This window comes from Oryza glaberrima, chromosome 1 (assembly GCF_000147395.1).
Source record: "Oryza glaberrima chromosome 1, OglaRS2, whole genome shotgun sequence".
Lineage (NCBI taxonomy): Eukaryota > Viridiplantae > Streptophyta > Magnoliopsida > Poales > Poaceae > Oryza > Oryza glaberrima.
This window is the reverse complement of record NC_068326.1, coordinates 5,580,631-5,607,904: the sequence shown is the minus strand read 5'-3', so window position 1 is coordinate 5,607,904 and position 27,274 is coordinate 5,580,631. Positions and strand designations below refer to the sequence as shown.

The 27,274-nt window shown below is 42.4% G+C and overlaps 1 protein-coding gene across 1 annotated transcript; it reads left to right on the top strand.

Moving 5' to 3' along the window:
- Nucleotides 1–12,555: 12,555 nt before the first annotated feature.
- Nucleotides 12,556–19,619, top strand: LOC127756210 (transcription factor PCF5). Its single transcript, XM_052281608.1, has 3 exons — nt 12,556–12,891; nt 13,005–14,820; nt 14,936–19,619. The coding sequence occupies exon 2, from the start codon at nt 13,339–13,341 to the stop codon at nt 14,716–14,718; it is 1,380 nt and encodes a 459-aa protein (XP_052137568.1). The 5' UTR covers nt 12,556–12,891; nt 13,005–13,338; the 3' UTR covers nt 14,719–14,820; nt 14,936–19,619.
- The last annotated feature ends 7,655 nt before the right edge of the window (nt 19,620–27,274 follow it).

Genomic DNA, 27,274 nt, shown 5'->3' with positions numbered 1-27,274 from the left:
AAGAACGCAAAAGCATGCGGATGCACGAGGGGAAAAGAAAAACCAAAAAACGGTCTGCATGCGCGAGTGCCCCCAGCTACAGTTGTTTCACACACCTCCAGAAATCCGTACTACGAGTGTATTCAATTCGATGCAAGCATGCAAAAGAAGAAACGCAGCTAGGAGTAGGAGTAGCATGTATAGCAGCTAGTATACTGTACTAGGAGTAGCTGTACGTGGCCATCGCCGTGGTTGGGGCGTCGCGAATCATTTGGACAGATCGATGCACGCACGCTGCACGCGACGCCACCCCTCCTCCTCATCAGGCATATCGCGCGCGCGCCAACGCCCGGCCGGCCGGTGGTCGCCATGTGTACAGCGACGTCGTGCTTGCCCAATCTGCCAATCATTCCTACGGCGATCGATCGATCGAGCTAGCTAGCCGATTCCCCGCGCACTATACTAGCTTTAATTTAGCCAGGATGCTTTGCCAAGATGTGTGTCGTCCAGACTTCAAGCACACACAGGCCTGCGCCGTGTATACAAATCAACTCCCGATTACGAATCTGGATATATCCAATGTTAAGTTTTGTAGATAGAAATTTAACTTTATGGAATGAAGGAAGTATGTTTTGCTACGTCACTACTAGAAAAATAATTTATTGCCACGAAAAAAATCGTAGCATCAATGCTAAAATTGTTGCAATAGATACATGTTGCCACAATCTAAAAATCGTTGCTAGCCGTGGTAATAAATAGCGTGGTAATAGGTTATTGCAACGATTTTTATTTAGTTGTAATAAATTTTGTTATTGCCATAAAATGTATGTGGCAAAAAATATATATTGCAACACTTCACATCGTTGCAATAAATAACTATTGCCACCACTCCATGTGTGGCATTAGTTCTACGTACCAAATTAAATGTTTCAATATTAATTTATCATCCTAACTATTTTCTTTTGATATCTTGTCATGGCTAGGATTCGAACCCAAGATCTCTCCCTCACGCACGCTCTTCATGACCAACTCACCTACGCATCAATTTTGTTTAAAAATACATATAATTCCATTTGAGACTGCTTAACTGAGATTTGAATCATAAATTTGAGTATTTAAAAGATTTCAAATGAAAAATTTAAGTTGTAGATCTCATCGAGAGATATAAATTTCATATAAAATTTGTCCTAATCCGTGTCCATATGAAAAGAATAAGTTGAATTATGAGATGATAAATTTTTTTATGGTAACGAATTTGTTGATCATGGCAATAGAAAATAGTGAAAGTACCATGTACTATGTAAATTGCCACAAAAATTTAATTTATGGCGATAGAACATATTTTTTTGCAATAATAATATTTTTGTGGCGATAGCCCATTTCCTATTGCAACAAAAATACTGAATAAAACAACGATTGTAAATCATTGCAATAAATTATAGTTATTTGCCACAGAAAAATTATCATTACGATAGTACAATATATTGCCACGAATTATTTTTCGTTGCAATAAATTGGTGGCGATATCTCAATTATCTTGTAGTGCGTGTAACGCGTGTGGCGCTAGGGTCACGGGACCAGTGACGACTGTCAGTGAGCCAGTGACTGAAATCGATCGATCGATCATATACGTGTTCCGACGGCGACCGGCCGGCCGGTGCAGGAGCAGCCGAGGGGGACACCGACCGTGCAATCTGCAATGCACGCACGCCACCACGCGCCGCGTGGCCGGCCACGGCGAGCAAAAGCGTACTAGTACGTTCGTGGCGTACGTTGGAGCGTCGCCGTCGTCACCTCTCACTCACCTAGGAACCGTCCAGTTTGGTACACCACCACCACTCCCAGTTAGTAGTACGCAATGCACTGTGGTCGAATTGAACTCGATCGAAACATTTGTGGGGACGTACGTACGTACGTACGGTGTCTGTCACGCACGATGAAGGACGACGACGGTGATGGCGGCTAAGGATCTGTTTGGGAGAACTTAAAATTCTGAGAATCAATTGCTGAGAAGCTAGCTGGTGACCCAGCTTCTGGCTTCTAGTTCATTTTTCCAAATTCTACAAAAAGAAGCTGCAGTTGCTAGAAACTTACCTAAACAGGCTATAAGATCGATAGATAACCCGCGCTGATTATTGGGGTGGACTGTACCGGAATCGATCATCGATTAGTACTACTGGACATGCAAGCATGCATGCATGCACGCGATCGCCAATAATCAGTGTGGCAGGCGCTTGTAAAAAGCCATGGGACTTTACGAGATGGTAGCTAGCTAGTGCGCGCGCGGCGCGGAGGGCTGGACGACGGATGGCATGCACTACTCGCGCGCGCGCGCGCGCGGCCGCCGGCGCCGATAATTGTTGGGGGGGAGGTAGCTAGGGCCCAAACTGTAAAGAGCACGGAAAGCTGGCATGCATGCAGGCCGGCCTGCACACACATGTACTGTACACACAAGCGGGGGGGCGGCGGCAGGCATGGGGGCATGCAGATGCAAGCGGACACGGCCGGCCGGGCGGCGCGCCCTGTGCTACTGCTCTGCTGCGAAGGCACAGCATCAGTACTGGGGACGGGGAGTTGGTTTGTGCGCCACATGTGTTGATCCGGCCTACTGCTAGCTACAGCCAACTGCTCACAGTCAGAGACTCAGAGGTCCTATTTAATTTGAAGAAACTGATTTTAGTATGCTCGCTTCTGATAATTTAGAGAAGATGATTTTTCTAGCTTCTGAAGTATTAGTAGTTTATTTTCTAGATCATATAGTTACAGATTCTCGTAAATCTGATCAAAATTCGTATTGTTTAGGAGAGTTAGAGCTTTTGAAAGAAGTTGCAACTGCTAAAAGCTCTACAAAACAGGACGAGAGGCTTAAATGTATAACTTCTTATTAGTTACTACTCCCTTCATCATCCATAAGTAGTACAAGTGATTTTAAACTTCTCCGTAGTTTCATTTCGCAAATATAATGAAACTTGAAGGCATTGTTTTTCTAATCTATCCAATCACTGTAATAGTTACATCGCACAACATGATTTTCTTTTCTAACGAAGTCGTCAAAGAAATTTCACATTAACCTTAAACTCTCCTAAACAATCTACAATCCCCTTTATATACTTTACCTTAAACGTTGCTAAAAATCTATAATCCCCTTTATATACTTTATGGAATGGACAGTAACTAGCTAGTGAGTGCGCAGTCAGATGGTCAGAGAGATCATCGGTGATGAGGACTATAGCTAGTAGATCATGGCATCGCTTTCTCAGCATGCAGTGGCCAGGCCTGTGTCCGGCCGGACGGGCTAACATGCCTAGGCTTCTGTGGCATCATTCTCTTGCTGCAGGCTCTACATACTCCTATATGCCTAGCATACGGAGTATTCCTATGTGAATCGTACAACGGGATGGCCATGAGCCATGAGCCCATGATCTCGTGACCATCCTCTCCATCTGGTTGCATGCATGCATCTTGATTTTTTTTTAACAGAAATGGGTACACGGATACCGGAATACTATATACTCCCTCCGTATTTTAATGTATGACGCCGTTAATTTTTTGACCAACATTTGACCACTCGTCTTATTCAAAAAATTTATGTAATTATCATTTATTTTATTTTGACTTAATTTATCATCCAATGTTCTTTAGGCCTGACATAAATATTTTTATATTTACACAAAAATTTTGAATAAGACGAACAGTCAAACGTTGATAAAAAGTCAACAGCGTCATACATTAAAATACGGAGGGAGTATATGTCATGCATGCATATTTCTTCCTGTACAAAATCTTTGCAATGTATACATAAAGAAATAATGTTTCTAAGTGCTGAATACAAGTAGCCAAGGGTTGTATAACATCAACCAATAACTAATAATTAGCCCATAAAACAGTCAGCTGTAGGCAATTTTGTTGATGGGGATGTGAGAGGGGGTAAGGAGAGAGAAACATATATTTGGGGTAGTGATCAGCTATGCATGATATATATTGCTCTACAGCGTTGCATATAATAGCTATGGCATAGCTGTGCCAGCACAAAACAGTAGCGCCACTATACAGTGGCTGCAGATTTGCTCTATATAGTGAAGCCGACATGTATGCCCATTGACTCTCGAAGTACAAGATATGATGCGCTACGCAAGACACAACTTGGGAAAAAAAAACCAAACCTAGTGGCGGATCCAGAAAGAAATAACAGTGGGGTCTAAACAAACTAGATAGAGTTACAGTCCCTCCTCCCATCTACATATGGTAAAAAATTTTAGTGGGATCTTCGTGGGGGCTCTTATAGTCTTCACGCTAGTAGTGGGGGCTCGAGACCCCGCCACCCCATGCATGCTAGATCCGCTACATATGTGTGGTGATATGGACTAATTGGTAGAACTTACTAGATGTCCGTCCAACACATTTGTGGGAGTAGTCTCTGGTTGATTAATGTGGACTTATATATAAGATGAACAAGCCCTAACAAAAAAAAAAAAGGTGGCTTCTTGGCTCCTGATCAAACAAATTTAAATACCATCTTCCTAAAATACTAACATATATAAAAAAACAAATAAAAAATTATACCTACAAATCAACTAACTTTGTTATAATTTAGATTGAGCATGTTGAAGGCCCTCTAGGTTGGAGCTAGCGAGCGTCTGTGGGGCTAAGTTCTGGAGCTACACATATAGTATATGGGTTGATACATCATACATGCATGGAACAGAAAAGTTTTGTCCTAGAGGCCGGAGGGGAGAAAGGGGACTTTGTCACAAACCCTCCCGTGAATACCAAGCAATGTCAGCAGCGAACTGTACCGTCGTCACATAGTGCATCATATCAAGATATGTGCTTTTTTTTTACTTCAACGGCCTGCATAAGTGTGTTCAGCCCTCTACAGTTTTCTGCTTCCTATGGTACGTGATCTGTTGCCTCCACATTCATCAGTGTCCATATAGTAGTAGTAATCTACTTACTCCTATTTGATTTATCGTAAAAATAGTCACCGGTTCATATATATATATATATATATATATATATATATATATATATATATATATATATATATATATACTCAATTTCATTTCCAAACCTTTCATGTAGACCCCAACTAACTCTTCACCATAATAATTCGGACCGCACATCACAATCGTTGACAATGCATATATATATCTTCTTTTTCTCCTTTAACGTGATACTAGCTTTCTATTCCATTTATCCATTTTGAATACAAGTATTTCTAGGTTGTTTAGCAAAAATTAAAATTGAGGAGAATTTTTCGGTGCACTTTATTAAATGAGAGATGGTTGAGGGTAAAAAAAAGAAATTTAAATGTGAGGTAATTAATGGGATAAATAGTACTCTAAATAGTTCTTGAAGCACTAATACTTTGGTACAAATTTAAAATGTTAGAAATACTTATATTTTTGTAATTGCGGGAATTTTAATAGACCCAGGAATTAATGAATGCAGTATAGCTAGTTTGAGGCTTCTGTTAATTTGGTGGCCCTGGCATGACATGACATGGCATGGCAAGTGAGCCACAAACATTTTTTAAATAATGGAAATGGAATACTGTCGACGGTGTATACCCGTAGACCGGATATAGAGGGTATTGGGGTGTACGAGGATCTACGTAGTACGTAATCAGAGAAACAAGAGACAAAGATTATACTCGTTCAGGCCCCCTAATAGGTAATAGCCCTAATCCAGTTGATATGGGATTATATGGTGAGAACCACAGATTACAAAGGGAATAAAAGAACTCGACGATACCGACGAGATCGTAGTCGAGTTGGTTCGACTAGACCACCCGGCGACTTGGCTCCTGTAGACTTCGGCTTCGTAGGTTGTGGTCGTTGTATTGACTATGAGATTCGATGCCTTAGGTCCTCCCGGGGGGTCCCTTTTATATCGCAGGTCAGGTGGTCTCCAAGTAGGACTCGGAGACATCGGACCCTGCACGATACAGTGACGACCCAGTCCTATACGGGTAGGAATCTTTTCATTGGTGGACTCCGTGATGAATTTCCTTAGCGTATACAGAGAACGTCCGTACACGCGCAGATGTACCATATTGCCGTATAGCGTACATCCAAGGGTAGAGGGTATACCTTATCCGTAACCCTGACAAATACATCTCTAGTCTCTGCCCATGGGTACACAACCAATAAATCTTAGAAATATTGGTCGTAGTCCAAATTAAACATGAGAATAATAGTAATATGGAGCATTTTAAATATACCCTCAGAAATGGAACAGATGTCTTAAGTTGGCACTAAAATATGAATAAAATTTTGTTACACAAAAACATTAATATGCATGTGAGATATTCCAATCCAATTAATCAGGTCTTACACAACAATTTTGAGGAAATGAATTTTTCATTTTTATCAATGAAAATTCAGTACTATATAACTAAATTAGCATTTCTTCTGTGTAACCAAAGAACTATTAGTGTACCATTGCGCACAAAGTTCACTATATGTATTTGTCCGCAAAATAGATCCGGAGCCAGGAGCCTCGCGAGTCACGAGTCACGGCCTACTTCTGAATTCTGATCAAACCACAAAAGAAATGAACGCACGATCAATAATTAACAACCGTTTCTCCATGCAAGGATCGATGCAAATGGATCTACACATAATTAAACTAAGGTTTTCGGTCAACCTCAAATCTCACGCTGCATAAGAAAATCCCAAATAGCTAGCTAGCGACCACGGTTAGCGGAGAGTACATTCATCTTGCTAGCAGGTTCAGTCGATGACTAAATTAAGCTAGCATGCTACTGTTCATGTGGCCAATTTGCATGGAGCTGAAAGCTGCCTTTGTTTAATGTGACATCCACATGTAAAATATTACACTCCTTTTCGAATGTCGGCATCCATTCGTTTTTTATGGTCCCAGTTAGTTCTTTTCTGCAACGAGCACACAACGAATGCCATCTCGGACGTGTGTGTGCACAAGATATATAAACCAATGTATGTACGTATAAAGTGGTAGCCAGAAGTTTTAATAAAGAAAAAAAATCAATGTTATTGTCATAGTGTAACTTGAGGTATATATGTAATCTACGTCAACCATATATATATAGGCCATACTAGGCTCGTCTTTCCGTCTAGGTGGACTATAAAGTGGTGGGGAATGGTGGAGAGGATATGGAAAGAAATAATAATATATAAATAGCGTAAATCAAATATATGCGAATCAATTAAATAGTTCATTTTGTAGTCATATTAAATACCTTATAAGAAGCTGGGACCGAATGAAACATTTCCTAATACAACAAATCTGGACATACACCTTGTCCAGATTTATTGTATTAGGAAATATTTCATCTGTTCCTAGCTTCTTATATTTTAGGATGAATGAAGTAATGACTAACTTATACTCCCTCCGTTCCAAAATATAAGTATTTTTAGTTATGAATATAGACAACCATGTGTCCAGATTTAGGGAGCGTATCCTATGCACACAGGCCCTCGCGTGTACACACCGTGTACATCAACTAAAAATTATCACAAAAAATTCTAGGAAAATTCATACATGTACTTTCAATAGTATTACATCTACGTGCAAAGTCACATCTTCAAATTCATTCTACATAGAGAATAACAAAAAAGATAAAATTCTGACAAAATTGTAACCTTAAAACTGTCAGATTTTTTGTTTTTTTTGTTACGGCTAAAATATAATGAATTTGACGTTAACATTTTAACCCTATGTGTAATACAATTGAAAGTATGTGTATGATTTTTTCTATATTTTTTGGTGACATTTTTTAGTTGGTGTGCACGTGTGTACACGTGAGGGCCTGTGTGCATAGGATATGTTGCCCCAGATTTATAGCTAAAAGTTGTTACATTTTGGGACGGGTAGTAAGAACTCATGTGAATAAGCACATCAGTTTTTTTTTCTGTTGTACATCTTATCGAAGTACCTAAATGCTCAATTCTCTAATGGTCGATATAGGCGGTGGGGTTTTGTTGGCTTAATACTTACAAAAGTGGTCATTTATTATTTGTCACTATAACCTTTCCACTACAATCAAAAAAGACACCTGGATATATTATTGTACCAATAAATTTTGCGCCTGATTTTTTTTCTATGTATGTCATTTTCACTGATCGAGTCCACACATGCAACGAAATTGGCAAGTGCACCGTGCAATGCGCAGGTGTTGCCGAGACATGAAAGGAGGAAAAAAAGAGAGGGAGAAGGTGACAAGAGAGGGAAAAGGAGGCGCCTGCCAGCGTTGCGGCTGTACTGGCCGGATTCTGTTGGGTGCGCCACCGACCGGTGCAGAATCCGGACGCAAGTATAGTCCAGTCCAACCCATCAAATCAAACAAAATCGACTAATCAAATCGATTTGACATGACGCATCCTTAAGAAAAGCTACTTCAGCTAAAGGCCCTTATCACAACTGGGAGTAACAGTAGCAAGTACTCGTACTCTGCCTTTTCCTTTCCTTGATGAAAGAAAGAATTGATTGCCTCTGTAATTAGGTGTAATTAACACCTTCTGTACGTCGTTAGTGCACGGTTTGGCTGATTTGACTGCGCACTAAGGACTGGACTTATTTTTATCATCTTTCCGACAGAAATTCTTTGGCAATGAATTGTCCTTTGCAAAAATGTCACTCCAGTGTTTGCACTACTACCACTACTTTTCCCATAAAACTGTACAAGTAAATAAGCTTGTCCATGTACGAGCCGAGTACGAGCCATCTTGACTGAAACCCGGTTTTGCAGACCTGTGCTGAGTATCACCCGGTTTTGCAAAAAGAGCAGGGTTTAGTTCCCTTCAAACTTTTAAAAATTCCGTCATATCAAATATTTGTACACATGCATTGAGTATTAAATATGGACGAAAAAAAGCAATTGCATAGTTTGCATGTAAATTGTGAGATGAATCTTTTAAGCCTAATTACACCATGATTTGACAATGTGATGCTACCGTAAACATTTGCTAATGATGGATTAATTAGGCTTAATAAATTCGTCTCGCAGTTTATAGGCGGAATCTATAATTTGTTTTGTTATTAGTCTACGTTTAATACTTCACATGTGTGTTTATATACTTTAAAAAAATTTTGGCACACGAAGTAAACACGCCGTAGATACTCGTTGCAGATTAACTTGGATGTATAATATAGTAGTAGTAGTAGTAGTAGTAGGGAGTATATCACTGTGAATAAAAAAAATTACTACTCCTATGTGAGTTTTCTGGACAGCCAGCGATCACGTGACCCACTGAGCCAGCCGGACCCGTACACATTCAGAGACAGAGGGCCCAATGCAGCAGCCAGCCAGCAGCAGCAGTAGGGGGAGTACTACGTAGCAATAACCATCTCGATCATGTGGCAAGGACAGGGTGTTGGGGATTTTAATGCTGAGTTTTTCATTCCACTGGAATGTCCCTTGTCTGGCCGGAGAGGAGAGAGAGAGAGAGAGATAAACAAGACCACCACATGATGATACAGAAGGGGGAAACAAACACCCAACCATAGCAGCGTAGTAGCATGCATGCATGCTGCAGCAGCGGCAAACCCTACACTGTTTTAGCGAGATCCTGATCGAGTTGTTTATTAATCTCCTCGTTTAATTAGCTGTAGAGCTACACGCATTAATGCCACCTATGCCATCGAGGAGCAAACTGATGAGCAAGTGCATCTCTCTGTTCCAGTGATCGATCGGCCATATGCATGTGTGTGTGTGTGTGTGGGATGAAAAGGCCACGTCTCTTTCGGCAAAGCAATTAAAGGCTGCCCCCGGAGGAGGCCAAAAGTTGTAAGAGATCACACCACAGGGACAGCGCTGCACACATGCATTGGCAGGCAAGGCAGGGAGGGAGGGAGAGTGTGTGCGCGCGCGAGAGAGATTTATTGGTCGTGTGTGCACCATAGTACAAAAAACCGGACCGGACCGGCGGTTGAACCGGAAAAAACCGGAACCAGCACTCTCACCGGCTCGGTTTGCTCTAAAGACCGTCCATGCAATTGAACCGGTATAAACCCGGTGAACCGGACGGTTTTTGCTTAAAACCGGCGACCGGGCTATACTAAACCGGCAGGTCAGCTAGTAGATGGGCCGGCCTTCTAAGGCCCACTTCACTTCCGGCGGCCCATGTTCGTTTTATTGCCTAAAAATGAGAAAAAGTGCTGCTTTGGGGGTTTGAACTCTAGCTGGCAAGGAGCTAGAATGTGATCCTCACCACTAGGCTAACATAAGCTCCCTGTTTGAAGGTAGTTATGTATAATATATGATGGTTCCGGTTCAGCATTAGACCGGTTGACCCAGCGGTCCAACCGGTGAACCGATGAACCAAGGGTCCAAGCGGTTCGATGACCGGTCCGGGTTTTTCTACTATGGTGTGCACAGAGTTGGTGTGTTCCACGGATCTCGCGCGGCGGGACGGGACGGCAACGGAACGGAGAAGGGGGCTCTCGCTAGCTCTTGCTTGTTGGCTTCTTATGCACAGCCAAAAATTTAAAAAAAATTTGCGGGAAAACAAATAATTTTATAATTAAAGCTTGATTTTATAGTTGATTTTGGGTTCTGTCATCGTAGTCTATTTTTAAGACTTGTTATTAATTTAAACGGTAAACAATACTCACTCCGTCCCTTAACATTCTCTTAGTTAAGACTTTAACTTATAGGTTGTTTTTTTGATGGATGGAGTACATACATAACATTCTTACCTATAAATTATATTTTTTTATCTAGTTTATTTTTTTCACGCCTTATCAGATGCATCTCAATTGATCCGAACAAACAAAGCTAGAGAACTAATCGCTTTATTTTTTTTTCTATACTTCTGGTCATGAAAACATGTTATGCGGTACTGATAGTGTAAATAATTTTTTTAAAAAAATACTAAGTACTTGTGGCTGAGAAAAATCTATGGTGAAAGAAGTTTTTTTTCTTTATTCCTTTAGGGTGTACAGTAGAAGTGAGTCAAGTGACATCCATTTTGTAACTTTGATGGAGTGTGTATTACTCTCTGAAATGGATGAAGTGGTACATTTCGCATGCATTACATGTCCTTTCAATATAATTGCCTCTTTAACTATGACAAATCAATCTATCTTCAGTTAAGACATCCAACTATGTACTCCATACTGTACATGTCATTTCCAAACTCTGTTCATGTCTAGCAGGTTCAAAACTTCACCACATGTGTGGGCTCGGCATGATTGGGTAGCTGGTTAATTGCTCTTAGCTATAGTTATGATCATGTCTCACCACCAGACTTCTTGAACCATCGTACAACATTATAAATTGGCCTTTTCATTCTCATATAGGGCTGAATTATGTTTTTAGCATTCTTCCCTTTGAGATGTACTACAGCTTACCCATAGCAGCCATGAAATTGAGCACTCCAACTAAGCAGAAGAACTAGGGAAATCTCTCTCTCACTCTCTCTCTCTCTCTCTCTCTCCCTCTCAAAAAAAAAAGAAAGAATAAGAAGAATAAAAACTAGGGAAATGCTCCCTCCGTTTCAGTTTATAAAACAACTTTGGTCAAAGTCAAACTGTTTCAAGTTTAACTAAGTTTATAGACAAATATAGTAATATTTATAATACTAAATTAGTTTCATCAAATCAATAATTGAATATATTTTTAGAATAAATTTGTCTTTGGTTCAAAATGTTACTACCTTTTTCTATAAATTTGGTCAAACATAAAACAGTTTGACTTTGACTAAAGTCAAAACGTCTTATAACCTGAAACGGAGGAAGTACAAGTTTACACTATCCATCTGTCCTGTATTTAGATGTGCCGATGAGGGGTGTTTCCTTCTATCTTTTTTGAACAAATCTATGGGCACCATCTCGGTCCCTCAACCCGTTATGTTTTTGGCATCAAATGAACTAAAAATAGCTTGATCTTATTTCCATGCAATGGATCAAACTTGGGGCAAGTTTGGACAATGACGCCACATAAAACCCTCTTTTAGCAAGGTGGGGCTACAAATAAAACACACCATCAATCTATAAACAAGTATCTCAGGGGAAAAGGTCTCACATTTGAAACTAATATTGCAACTCTCGACTTTCCAAAAAGGAAAATCATTAACCATTGGCATATACCCTTGAAAAAGCTCCAGTTGCCATCTTACTTGCCTATGCAACTGCCCAACTATAAGAATTATAGTACAAGCACTCTCTAAGAATATCACAAGTTAGCTTATGAAGAGCATAGATATTCATGTCATGACAAACATGTCTACTGTACAACAAAAAAGAAAAATCGGCTAAGTAGATCACTCCACAATTGTGCGAGTAGATACTAGCGGTTACATATACACGAACGTATATATAAACATAGTTAAAATTGCTATATATTACCATAAAGCTATCGAGATGGGCTTAATTCCTTATCCATGGAGACTAGGGTGTGTGCCTCCGGTTTTTATTTTTTTTTCCAAAGGCACGTACACGTGTGTGTGTTCGAGTTTCATCGCGATTCGATCGTTGTCTACTGTTTTTTAATAATACAACAGATGTCCTAATCATCCACGCATGCATAACCCACAATCCCCCAGCATCATCCATCCCTTCCCAATTCCCAAATCACCACCTCTCTTCATCACTTGGGCTCCAGCCTCCTGCAGCCCCAGCCAAGCTAAGGTAAGCTCCATCTGCTTCTGATACACACACTCACACACAAAGCAGCAGCCAGCATCAGCAGCAGCAGTGTGAAGCAAAAATCTCTATCTCTCTCTCTCCTCACTAAAGCACAAATCCTACTCTTATCATCCTGTCTTCTTGCCTCCCTTCTGCCTCCTGCTCACCAAGCTTCCCACACAAACCCAACAAGAGAGTGAGAGTGAGAGAGGAGCAAAAGCTTTGGCTGGCCGTCCCCCCTGCTAAAATGTGATGTCCAATCCATGGGATTGCGTCTAGTTTAGTCCCCCACTCCTCTCCTGGGTCAGTCCCTCCCTGGCCACCACTTCTTCTTCTTCTTCTTGCAGCCTCCTCCTCCTCCGGGGCCTTCTTCTTGTTGATTCTTTTGATGGTTTTTGTGTTTCTTGTCGACCTAGTTATGGGATCCGGCGAGGTGGATGGACGCGCATTGGAGCAGCAACAGTAGCGGCGGGGAAGAAGGCGGCGGGGGATCTGGATCCGAGGCACCACCACCACCGGGTCACCCACGGCGGCGACGGCGGCGGCGTAGGAGGAGGAGGAAGCGGGGGACAGGAGGAGGCAGATGAGCAGCAGCGGCAGCAGCACGACCACCACCGGCTTCTCCAGCTCCACCACCACCAGGGTGTGCAGCAGGACCAAGAACCGCCGCCTGTCCCCGTCTTCCACCTCCAGCCGGCGTCCGTGAGGCAGCTGTCGGGCTCCTCCGCCGAGTATGCCCTTCTCTCGCCCATGGGCGACGCCGGCGGCCACTCCCACCACCACCAACACGGCTTCCAGCCTCAGCTCCTCTCCTTCGGTGGCGTCGGCCACCACCACCACCTGCATCAGTTCACGGCGCAGCCACAGCCCCCCGCCGCGTCCCACACGCGGGGCCGTGGAGGTGGAGGTGAGATTGTCCCCGCGACGACAACTCCACGGTCGAGGGGCGGAGGCGGCGGCGGCGGCGGGGAGATCGTGGCGGTGCAGGGCGGGCACATTGTGCGGTCGACAGGGCGGAAGGACCGGCACAGCAAGGTCTGCACGGCGCGCGGGCCGCGCGACCGCCGCGTGCGGCTGTCGGCGCACACCGCCATCCAGTTCTACGACGTGCAGGACCGGCTGGGCTACGACCGCCCGAGCAAGGCGGTGGACTGGCTCATCAAGAACGCCAAGGACGCCATCGACAAGCTCGACGTGCTGCCGGCATGGCAGCCCACGGCCGGCGGCGCAGGCGCGGGCAATGCCGCCGCGCCGCCGTCCTCCTCGACCCACCCCGACTCCGCCGAGAACTCCGACGACCAGGCGCAGGCCATCACCGTCGCGCACACCGCCTTCGACTTCGCCGGCGGGGGCAGCGGCGGGACCAGCTTCCTCCCGCCGTCGCTCGACTCGGACGCCATAGCCGACACGATCAAGTCCTTCTTCCCCATGGGTGGCACCGCAGGCGGGGAGGCATCGTCGTCCACCGCGGCGGCGCAGTCGTCGGCCATGGGTTTCCAGAGCTACACGCCTGACCTCCTGTCCCGCACCGGCAGCCAGAGCCAGGAGCTCCGGCTGTCGCTGCAGTCCTTACCAGACCCCATGTTCCACCACCAGCAACATCGCCATGGCGGCGGCGGCGGCGGCGGCAATGGCACCACGCAGCAGGCGCTCTTCTCCGGCGCCGCCAATTACTCGTTCGGCGGCGGAGCCATGTGGGCCACCGAGCAGCAGGCGCAGAACCAGCGCATGCTGCCGTGGAACGTGCCCGACCCCGGCGGCGGCGGCGGCGCCGCCTACCTGTTCAACGTGTCGCAGCAAGCGGCGCATATGCAGGCGGCGGCGGCGGCGGCGCTGGGTGGCCACCAGAGCCAGTTCTTCTTCCAGAGGGGACCCCTTCAGTCCAGTAACCAGCCCTCCGAGCGAGGATGGCCGGAGACCGTCGAAGCCGACAACCAGATGAGCCACCACCAAGGAGGGCTGAGCCCCTCCGTGTCGGCGGCCATCGGTTTTGCCGCTCCCGGCATCGGCTTCTCCGGCTTCCGCCTCCCCGCGAGGATACAGGGCGACGAGGAGCACAACGGCGGCGGCGGCGGCAATGGCGACAAGCCGCCGCCGCCGTCATCTGTCTCCTCGGCTTCTCACCACTGACCGCAGCAGTGGCGAGCAGATGACTTCACCACCACCAATCCACCATGAGCAAACACCACACCATGTACCAGACTATCAGCTAGCTCCTCCACTTCCATCACGGTGGGAAAAAAAAAACCGAGAATTCTCATGGCTAACCTGCATTAGTTCAGAATTTTTCTCGTGTTAGTTAGCTGATCAATCTTGTGCTGCTGGTTTTGGTGTTCTTGACATGCAGGAATTGTCGATTGCATTCGGGAGGAGCAAAGTTTGGAGGTAGCACAAGTGCACTACTACTGATGCTACTACATATCGGTTGGTTGGTTGGTTGGTTTTCCATCGATCTCTTCTGCTGCTGCGCATGTCATTGGTTTTTGTTTCAAGAATTCACTCGGAGCTTCTTAGAATTAGGCTTGTGAGAATGCAGCAACACGATGGCAAGCTTTAGCTTAGCTTAGCAAGCCTCTGTGTCTGTTGGCTGTTGCGTTGCGCTAGGTGTAGTTGATCGATGTAGGTTCGAGCTTGCTTTGCTTTGTTTTGATTTTTACTCTTTTGTTGCTGATGCATGGACATGCTTTTGCTTCCTCCTGTGGGTTCAGGAGCAGTTGCTACTAGATCGATGTTGTTCTCAAAACTGATAAGTGTGATGGTGATGGATTGGGAGAGGAGCCTATCTTTCATCTTTTCCAAAACTTGTGGCCTCTTTTCTTTATACTGTAGTGTAGGCTGGAAACAGATGGTGCATGCATGCCTGTGCAACAAATCTCCCCCGCCCTAAGTGTTTTTCTTTATGCAATCCAAGTATCTCCAGCCATCCTTATTATATCTTGGGCTTTCTTCTTTTTTCAAAGCCTTGTTTGGAACTGAGAAAAAGAGCCGCATGACAATGCTTGCTGGCCCTCATATATACCTTCCTCAAAACAACCAAAAGGGTTTGGATTTAATGCATGCTTTAAGCTTTGAAAAGAATTGCCTCACTCACCTCCCCCCATGGCCGCACACACCCTCACACACACACAACTGCAATTTCCCCTCTCCCCTATATCCATGTGATTGGTTGGGTCTCTTTCCCTGCTTCTGCATCAGCAGCAGCAGGCAGCCACAGCTTTCCTTTGCACCGTGCCATGCTGCCATCTATCCCACCTATCATCACTGGGCATGGCAAGAATGCCACAAGGAAAAGGTTTTATGTGTGTGTGACATTAGTATCCTGTCTGTCTTACATGCTCTTGCATTGCCACCAGCGGCACAGTACAAGCCTTTTTTAACCATTTTACCTCAGGCTCTTCAGGCCTTGGCCTGCTGCCTGCACTCACTGATGCAGCACTCTGTGACAGATGCCAGAAGAGAGAGAGAGAGAGATGAGGGGCCGGCCATGATTGCTCACTTCTGCTCTCTTCTCTGATTGGCTTCCACATGGACACTACCTTAGCTTGTGTACTGTAAGTCTGTAACTTTAAGGCTGGGTAATTAGTTGTGGCCTTGTGGGGGAGGGGAAGATGAGCTTAGGCATGCATATACCATGATTTGAGCAGCTAGCTAACCCTCTCTCCTATATATCCCTCCTCTATGGGGTCGCCATTAATGACTGCTTTGCTTGTAAGATGGAAATCATGGAATGAGGCAATGAGCAATGATAGGACTAACACTGTGTACACCCACTATACTCCTACCATAGGAGTATGTTGTACAAGTGGTTATCACAAGCATGCATGCTGCCATACTTTACAGGCTTTAGTCTGGCCTCCTTTATTTGCTAACTCCCTACTTGTCATGACTCATGCCATGCATGTGGAAGATATTTTTGGTGTGGATATCAGTATTACTACATGCAAATTTAACAACACGTAGTAGTATTAAGCACTTAATGTGTTCTATTAGCTGAAAGTGTGGAAGAACATATATAATACTAGGATTTGTAGTAGCAGTATGGTAAAGGCAAGGCTTAACTTTTTTTAATTTGGGATTGTTAAGGTTTATATCTAGAAGAGTGTGTACTTGGAGAGCTCTTCTAAAGCATGTCAATATCTTGCTTTATTCTTGTGCTAGATTTATTAACCATGGTTTTTCATTTTTATTTGAAACTTCAATTTTTTGCAAGTACTCTAAACTTTGAATTCCAATATGTGGTGCAACAATGGGATCGTTGGTTATTTATGAAAATTGGTGTCGTTATAATTGTTGCCAGGAAAAAAAACGAAAGTATATATATGGAGAGTTTTTTTTAAGACTTATATAGAGTACTTTGAAACTCTTTTTGTCACTTTGTGTGTTGTGAAGTCAATAAATATACAACACTTGAAATATATATGTTCATAAAGGTCCTCATGCTATAGTTGGTATGCAATCAATAATCAATTTACTAAATTTAGGTGAAGTCAGTCATGTTTTTGCTAAAAAATCAATTAATGTATTATTTATGTAAAAACGGTGTTTGTTGCGACGGTTCTCTGTTGTTAATGTGATATTTATGGTTGTTGTGCAAATATGACTACACAAGTGTTAGACACTTGGCTGATTAACCTCTTCTGTAGACTAATCCCAAAATTGTGATACAGTATATGATAAATCAGTTTTCACTCTAAAATTCTCCTAGCTCCCTCCTTGAATAATCATGATATAGTATGTTATATGAACGGTATTTATATTTTTTACTTAATTCAGCGTGAAAAGTAGCCATAAAAATTTACCTCGACCATGAGAGGTGCATAATTCATCATTGTAGAATCACTAACCCATTATAATATTTGATGATGAATATATGGTATTGATCTTTTTGGAATTTACTATATCAAAACAAATAAACAATTATTTTAATGGTTTCCAAGGCTGGTTGGTAAAGGAATATGTATTATATTAATAGTACATATGATTCATCCAAATTCTTACAATGAGGAAAGCATTGTAGGTTGTAGTTATACTAGGATTCTAATGGTGAGAGAAAAATGCACAAAATTGAAAGACATCATTGCAAGAAAGCACATGTAGTGAGTTTGATCATCACACTGCCATGACATCAAACTTCAATTTCATATATATTCTTAGATGTGCATAGAGCTTGGGGTTAGTGTTACTTTTTGTGAAAGCATAACATTAATTTAGTTAAGATTCAAGTAAAATTCAAATGATGTGTTTCCATGATTACACAATATTCAAGTACAATGTTCTATCACCTGGCTTTTGCACATAAATTGTGGCTTAAACTGTACAAATAGGACACTCTACAATGAATTCTTTTTACTCAAAAGTCTCTCTACAGCTAGCATATCCTGAACTAGGAGTACCTATCTAAATCTCCTTTTAGGCAACAATTTTGCATAACCTCAATCAGTATTCATAGCACCAATTTAACAAGCTAGATAAAGCAAACATATCAAAAATCGGTTAAAATAAGTAAAACATTAATACGATTAGTGTACTCTAACTTATGAAGAACTAATTTAAGATTATATATGGTTTCCAAAAACGGAAAATGAACTTAAGTAAAACAGAAATTTTGTAGTAACAAGTATAGATACAACAGCAGGGACAACCATTGGTCGTGTGCTATCTATTACTATATATTATCCAAAGATCTACTCTCTAGAAGTTTATAAGTTTTGTGGGCCTAAAAATTGCCACTTTAATCAAAGATGTAAAATAGAGAAAGTTATTTGCCTTTAATCATGGTCAATCTAGATTATAACTATAGATTGACTGATGGTTGTATAGAGAACATGTCGTCGGTTGGATATCTATCTTTCGTACACGGCCCACCAAAGTTTAGATTTCTAAATTTGAAGTAGTTTTTCAACAATATAATTTAGTAATCTTAGCAATATATACTATACGAGATCTTCTTTAATGCTTGGAATTAATTAGGACCCTTGATCAGCAATGATCTAATGGACAGAGAGAGAAGGTACCTGGAAAAAGGTATTAAAAGGGTAGGCCAGGTATGGAAGGTGGAAGGGTAAAATGGTAATTGTTTTTCATTAAATTATTTTTCGGTAAAAGGGCAAAAGCGAGAGAAGCTACAAACGTTTCAGCAGGAGGAAGAAAAAAACGAGAGGAAGAATAAGAACGCGTGCAAGAGGAACCTACATGAACTACCTGCTGATCGTTGCTGCCGTAAAAGCCCGCCGCTCGCCGAGGCCGCACACGCCTGCCGCTCGCCGCCGCCGTACACGCCCTCCGGACGTAGCGTACGAAAGCAGCAGCCGGATACCGCTGTCGCACGTGCCCGTAACGCCCGCCGGTCGTAGCTGAGGTACGCAGCAGCAGGTCGCCGTCACCGCCGCCGCACGAATCCTCGGGCTGCTATCTGCTCTGTTAGTTCCTTGCTCGTTCTTTGTCGTCATGCCTTCATGCAGCCAGCAGTTGTACTCCAGGTTCTGAAGATCGATTTTGCCAGCAAAAACAAATCAACAATGCCCTGTGCTGCGCATCCGATCCCCTGCTGGTTTCTGCGCCTAATTTGGCTATTTGATCACTACGTACATATTCTGAATATCGATTGAGGTGAGCCACTCGCCACCTGCATGACATCGTGGATGGCCGATTTGTTAGGCACTCGACGGGGTGGGAATTAAGCAATTACTAAGCTATCCATGTTAATAAAAATTTTTGCCCTAAATTAGTCTTTAAAGATTAATGGTGGATAACAATTCGTTAAGGAGGTACTTGGAGTACCTTCCAAGCACCGTAAAAGATCTCTACAACGTCCAGGCGAGCGCGGTTTGCCGTTAGCAAGCATCAAACCGACTATAGCGCTGCCGTCCGGCGACTGTAGCTGAAGTGAACAGCTCCTCAGATCCGGGAGCAGCTAGCTCCCTTCAAATTTTTTTTTCCTCTCATCACATATAAAAGGACGTACGGTACGGGCCCTCGAGACATATGCAGCCAGCCTCGCCAACCAGGCTTAACTTTCCCAATCCACAGACAGCGATCGACGATGCCGCTGCCGCCACATCTCACAGCATGCAGCTCCGCTAGCTCGCCACCCACCTCCGACACAATGATGGCCGCCGCCCATGCACGAGAGGCGGCTCGATCAGCCCATGTTCCCATCGATCGATCGATCTCGCCGGCCGCGCGCGCGCGTCCGCGGCATCGGCAGATCGGGACGTGGCGAAGCACATGAGGCTATAAATGCGCCTCCCCCTGCCTGCCTGCCTGCCGCGCCCGCCCTCGTACGCTGCCCACCCGCGATTTTCGTACGACGAACCACTGGAAGAAACACGATAAATGCGATGTTTGCTGCCGTCGTTCACCCACCCGTCGCCCTCGCCGGCTGCCGGCAGATTGATCTGCATGCCCGGGCGACGAACGCGGCTGCCGGCCGCATATCGTGAGCAAGTACTACTTGGACCCCTGCAACGCCGGCAGCGGTACGTACGGCCGCGCGCGAGGTGCCCAAACGCGCCGGCGCGGCGTCGCTGTCGATCGTGCCGGTGGATACATGAGCTAGCACCTACTAGCAGTGTGGTAATCCATCGATGGATGGCGACGGGACGGGACATTGGTATTAGCGGACGAGGCTACTGCCGCACCGGCGTTAGCTACAGGGGACTACTGCATGTACCGATCTCGCGGACAGGTAGCTAGCATGCAGGGTCAGGTCAGTGCTGTCTTACTCCAAGTCCTCATATGTGTGTGTGCAGCTAGTAGCTACTCCATTGGTCCCAAAATATAAGTATTTTTAGACTCTGACACGATCTCCGAGATACTGCTTTGACCAATAATATCTATAAAAGTAAAATGTTTTAAATAAAAAGAGTTACATATTATGATAGTTTGTTTAATGATAAATCTAGTAACATAAATTTTATATGATTGATCTTTTTTATTTTTTTACTATTAATAGTTAATGTTAAAAATATTTGACTTGTCATTATGCTAAAAATACTTACCCTTGACATGATGGTAGTCCTGTAGGGATTCAGGCTGCTGACAGCTGCCATCTCACAAGTCACATGCGTCGACATGACATACATATATGCATATGCATGCTGACACCACGACTCCGCAACAAGCACAAGCTTGTCTCATGTTATTCGGTTCCACTTGTAGTACTGTACCACTGAGCAGTGGCACTGGGGGTATGTGTCTAGTAGGTCACCAAGGAAACAAGAGTCTTAAAATGTGTATAGTATCTTTCCATCATTATGTTTGAGTAGTTCAATTTAAGGGACTGTATATAATGGCAGCTTTGCTGAAGAAAATGTGAATTAAACCCATGGTTGTAGCCGTGACAGATGGATAAAGCTGTAAAGAAACATAGCTCGAGGCTAACGAGAAGCTCAAACTTGGCTCATCCTAGGCTCAGTTCAACCTCGGATCGAGTTTTGAATGAGCTGACCCCGAACCTAACTCTAAGGCTCCAGGGTTGCGGGCTTTGTCGGATGAGCTCGAATATCTTGCGAGCCCATTGTTGTGTGCAATTTTTATTATTTAGTGATGAATCAGTACATCAAGTATAAATTATATTCCTGCTATGTAGTACATATTGGCATCACATATTTATCTTTGTACTTCTTCTTTGTTAGTGAGATTAGTTAGAAATTTATTTTTCATAAAAATATATTTTTTAAATGTGTGTTGTAATATTTGCATGCCGAGCTCAAGTCCACAATAAAGTTGAGCCTACTTATAAGCTGGGAAGTGGACTAGGTTTAGCTCGAGGGGCTCAAGCTTGTGTTGAGCTTAAGGCTAGACAACCAGGGTCGCTCGAGCTTAGCTTGTTTACTGCCCTTATCAAGGGGGCATTGGATGAGCCATATCTCATACCCCTCAAGTAAAAACACGCCTAAAGGTGGACTCAACACTAGAATAATGCTTAGGACAACCAACTAATTTTGGCCCACATCATATTTAATATGATAAAATTTAATATAAGTCAAACACCTCACGACGACGTAGGTTCTGCACTCACTGCGTCCCTCCCCACCCACTCCTAGCTACCTCCCCCATGAATCCCATCGACATATGCCACTACCCCTACCCTCAAAGAAACAAACAAGTCTTGTCGCCCGATGAGCCCTCTTGCACAAATCTACCCACTTCTCTACCAACGTAACCATCAATCACCTTCTAATTATCGTCGCTACTTATGGTTGCCCCTATCCGCAGGTACATATGTGCCCTAGACATCCTTCTAAAATCCACATAAACATTTGTCTTCCCCTCTTTTATACTAAACCCTAACTTGATGATCTCAGTAGAGTTGAAAAGATGTCATCCAAGAGTTTGGAGCACACAAACCTCCAACACACATGTGGTAAATTTGATTAATTTTTTTTGTAAAAAAATAGTCGATGGTCTTTTTAACTCACGCTGCAATAATCGACTTGTTGACATATCATGCTAGGCGCTGGGTAGAGCAGAAAGGTGCCATATCTTGGGGGAAAAATAGTACACGTTAGTTCTTTAATTTGCTTCTGCTTCCACACCACGATCACCTGTGCAAAAAGAAGTTGGATGCCATTCTTTCGCTTTAAGATGTTATCGACCTACCTACATATATGTTCACTTTATCACACAATTTGTGTCCAACTTTTTCTCCGAGAGGACATACGTACATAACTAACAAAGCTAACAAAGTGCAGCTCCACTTAATCCGAAGAATCCTGCAAAAAGAAATGGGCTGAAATGTGCTCCCTGTCCCCCTAAAGAAGCGAGCCGGAATCTACCATTTGACACTTTGGTAAAAACCCCCTCATTTCATCAGATCTACAGGCAAAGCTCAACCTGTAGGGTTACATAGGGCAATGGGGTCCAAGCTTTTTTTGGCATCTATGCTTCCATGCATCCGACTGGTAGATGGTCCCCCGTAGTACGTTCTCTCCGTCGATCGCCGTAGTGCCAAATCATATCAATCATGCGCGGCTTCATCTCAACAAGAACATGGTTCCCTCCTAGTAGCTAGCAGCTGCTTGCATTGCATGCAGGTAGGTACAGTTTAGCACGGCTTTCAGTTGACAGCAAGATGCATATTTTCGTGTAGCCGGGGGACCTCTCGAATCGCTGTCATGCATGTCACAGGGGAGCAACGGGACGACGACGCCTTAACTCTCGCGACGACAAAAGTATCACGATACCAGCACAGTTTACAGGGCCGGCCGGGGGGCGTCGTCGCAGCTGGCTGGTGGCTGCGCATCAACGGACAACGGGATCAGAGTAAAAGACGTGCAGAGCGCAGTTGAAAGGGAGAGAGAAGCTATAGGTGGGAAAACTCAATTCGTCCCTTAAGGATATCCCCTCATTTTTTCATGTCACTTAAAAAGTTACTAAAAAATTAAAAAAAAATTAGTAGCATAGATCAGTATATGATATGTCACTTCACAAACATACAAATTCAAATTCAACTTATACACGTAGAAACAAAAATAACAAATTTAACTATGAATATAACGCATAATTCACGGTCAAATTTATTTTTTTTTAATTGTATTAGTCGAATTTTAACTCGCATGTTTGCAAAAATATATATTATATATTGATCAATCTTGACAAATATTTTTGAATTTTTTGATAAATTTTTAAATGACATGTACAAAACGAGTGGATGTCCTCTCGAGGGGACAAAAATCCACTTCCCTATAGGTGAGTGAGAGTGAGAGTGAGAAGTCGATCGGGGGAAGTATCGGGTGCAATCACCTAATTCGGTGCAATAATGCAACTCTCATTCTACACCGTTGGATCGAGAAATGGACGTCTGAGATGATCTGCGAGTTAAATTTTAACTCAGGGTGACGTGGACGAATCTCGAACGTCCATTTCTCGATCCAACGGTGTAGGATGAAAGTTACATTATTGCACCGAATTAGATGATTGCACCGGATACTTCCCCAAGTCGATTGTACTAGCTAGCTATAGCCTGCAGCTGCAGTGTGATTAAAAAGGTGGACTGGAGAGATGGGGAAAGTTTGGACGGGTGAAAATTGGCCAAACCGGAGTTCAGTTCCTAGTGTACGGTAAACGTCTCACCATTCACGTCACTTTTAATTATGGTCGGACTTTTCATCTGCCTTTAGTTCTTGGTCATTCAATTAAAAAAAATGTATAGTAGTAGTACATAATTTTACCATGCATGGACCCAAATTAGAGTGATTTGGACGATGCAACATTTAGAGCATCACCAACCTCCTATTCCATCCCTAAAACCAATTTGAAGGGATTTTAGTTAAAAAAAAACCACTTCAAGAAATCCCCTACTCGTTCGCTTCCCGAAATCTTCTCACTGTTGATATGCGGGAGAGCGCGACCCCTTGCCCACTCCCAATCTCACCGCTCCCAGTCCCTCCTCTCTTTCCCGCACGTCAGATGGAGGATCTCGTGCCCAATTCTACGCGTTAGATGGATGAAAACAGGAGAATTTTGTTGGTAGTTTAACAGAAGATAGTTTGTCACGTTTAAGATTTGATAAAATTTAATCAACTTGTTAGGTGTTTAGATATAATCATAGTTGTGTCAAGGTTCTGTTCCAACAAATTGGATCTCATGTGTTAATAACTTATAATAGTGTGAAAAAAATACTTTAGGCTTAGTAAGTTGTGGCTAAGAATTTGATATCATATGTTAATGACTTAAAAAGGTGTGGTAAGATTCCTTTAGTCTTAGTAATTAAGTTGTGGCTAAGAATTTGATCGTCTCACCTTAGATGAAGTGTGGTAACTGACGGTAAAGTGTGGCTGGGAACTAAACAGACCCTAAATACATGAATAACAGTGATGCCACTATACCGATAAAAAAAACAACAATGAAATAAAATAAACAGTAAAACAACATGTCATCCATACCTCCGGCTGTTTACCCTATCATTCCCTTCTTTCTCTCGTATACGATGACAATCCAATCCATGGTAAGAAATCACATGTTGTGTGATGATAGACCGTGGTGAAGGTAGGATTTAAGATTTGAGGGGAGCCAACTTAAGCTAAATATAGTAATCCAAAATGCTTAAGTGTTGAAAGCTTAAATGGTTACACCAAAATGCTTAAACTAATCGTGTAATGTAGTTAGAGAATTATTAACAAGTTCTAATATAAACAGAACTAGTTGGATGGCCCGCGCAATTGCACGGCTAGTATCAATTTAAAACTATCCTTTTTTACACATGATTTTATTTAAAATTATCATTCCTGTGATTATAATAATTTTATAGTTTTAAAAGTCACGTCAGTTACTACCTCTTACTCCTTTATCACATTTTTATGTGCTTACTCAATCTGCCACTACTTCTGTTCATGCTTTTTAGAACTTTAAAAATTAGGTCTTATCGTTTTTAGAGTTCATTGTCTTGTTGGGTTTCGTTTTCATAATTTTAGAAGTATCGTCAAACATCGACAATTTACTATTCTACGTCATCCGCTGCCACCTCTCTTTATTGTCACTAGGATTTTAAAAATTGAACATAACTATTGTGTGTATTTTTTTACTTTCTATAAGTCTCGTCAAATTGTTAGTTGCATCGTCACTATACTCCTGTATAACCCGCCCGCTGCCTCCCCTCCTTATTGTCATTGAGATTTTAAAAATCGATTATGATAATCACTGGAGTTTATTTTTACTCTCCATAAGTCCCGCCAACCGTCGTGACCATGCTGCTTAATGGCATACCCATTGTCACTCCTCTTAATCGAATTCTATTTGGGGTTTCCTTATAGTTTTTAGATACCCTATAAACTGCCAGCACTCTACTCATTTACAGGCCTATTGCTTCTCCCCTCTTTATTGTCATTTGTCATTGTTGTGTTCTAGTTGGACTTTTTTTTTGAAAATTGTACATTTTTCACTCTGATAACTTTTATTCATAAATTATATTCTTACTTGAACTATTATAATTATTTTTATATTTTTAAAATTTATTTTATTTGTTATTTAGAACTTTAATTATTTTCGTCATGTGTTCTAGATTGTCTCTTATTTCAACAGTCTTTGTTTTTTTTACTACAAATTAGTTATTTATAATTGTATTCTAGTTGAGCTCTTATTTTTATTTTTCTATTTTCTGAATTTATTTTATTTTTATTTCGAATTTTAATCAATCTCATATTATGTTCTATATAGACTATTCATTTAATATTTCTTTTTTTATTTCCAATTTCAATTGTTTCAAAATTGTATTCCTACTTGAACTCTCTTTCTAATATTTTAAAATACAGGATTTTATTTTAATTTTTATTTTGAATTTTAATTAATATCATGCTAGTTTCTTATATGGACTATTCTTTCAATATTGCTTATTTTTAATTTCGAATTTTAGTCATTTTCAAATTTTATTCCTACGTGAATTCTTCCTTTATTATTTTTCTGATTTCGGATTTATTTTATTTTTATTTTAAATTTTAATTAATCTCGAGTTGGATTCTTATATGAACTCTTATTTCAATATTGCTTATTTTTAATTCCAAATTTTAATTATCTTTAAATTGTATTCCTACATGGACTCTTCTTTTTTTTTTTAATTTCAGATCTTATTTTATTTTTATTCTAAATTTTGATTAATCTCGTATTGGGTTCTTATATGGACTCTTTTTTAATATTGTTTTTTTAATTCTGAATTTCAGCTATTTTTAAATGATATTTCTACTTGGACTCTTCTTTTCTTTTTCTTCAATTAATGTGGGAATTTCTAGCCCCCCAACGAACGTGGTGTCTCCTTTAAAAGCTGTTTTAATAATATAATAGATAGATAGATTGATAGATATGCATCATTGGGGGAGGCCAGGCCTCCCTCCGCCCCTCCCTAACTTTGGCCCTTATGATAGTCATGGAAAAACTAGACCTATTAGATTTGAAATTGTGGTATCCACAAATACTATGCATACACATATATTACTAAGTTGGGGTAGGGAGTGGGGGTGTCTATGTGCAGTGGTGACAGGTGAGTGTGCAAAAATCCAACCCACAATACCATGCCCAACCGATATGTGCATGATTTAGGGTGAGTTTGGTTGACGGTCAAGGTTGGATGCGATATGATGGCCCAGATTTTGATGGATATGGCGATCTATTTTTTGTTTCGTTGAGTGGATATGGCGAATCAGTTTTTTTTTTTGGTTCTAGGGATGAAGGTGGATTTGGTGATTTATTTTTTTGTTTGGTTAGAGGGCTAGGAAGGATGAATGGTTACAATCACCCCTTCATTAGAGGTGGTGAGTATACCCCTTCATATTCATAAAAGCCACAAAATTATTATAAATCTAATACAAATAAAAAAATCTAAAGAGAAATAAAAAAATCACGAAGAAATAAAAAGAGGAAAGGGAGAAAAACAAGAAAAAGGAAAAAAAAAAGTCAACCTCCATCTTCTCGCCGGCCGCTGGCTTGCTCCTCTCGCCAGCCACCGGCGCATCTCCTTGCTCGCCGGCCGCCGCCTCATTCGCGCCATCGTTTCACTCGCTTGCGTGGTGAGGGGTGACGCGATCCACCTCGGTCGGTCGCCCAGCTCGCCTGGGCACTCGGGCGGCTGCGTCCAGGCAAATCGGCCGGATCCCTCCATCCGGCATCTGGGAGGAATATTCCCCTCCGGGTCGTCCTATCCCACCTCCACCCACCAACCAAACACCCAAAAAAAAGGGACCGTCATGTCTTA

Excerpts from the sequence above, each read along its gene's own strand:
- LOC127756210 (XM_052281608.1), top strand. The coding sequence starts at position 13,339 with ATGGGCGACGCCGGCGGCCACTCCCACCACCACCAACACGGCTTCCAG.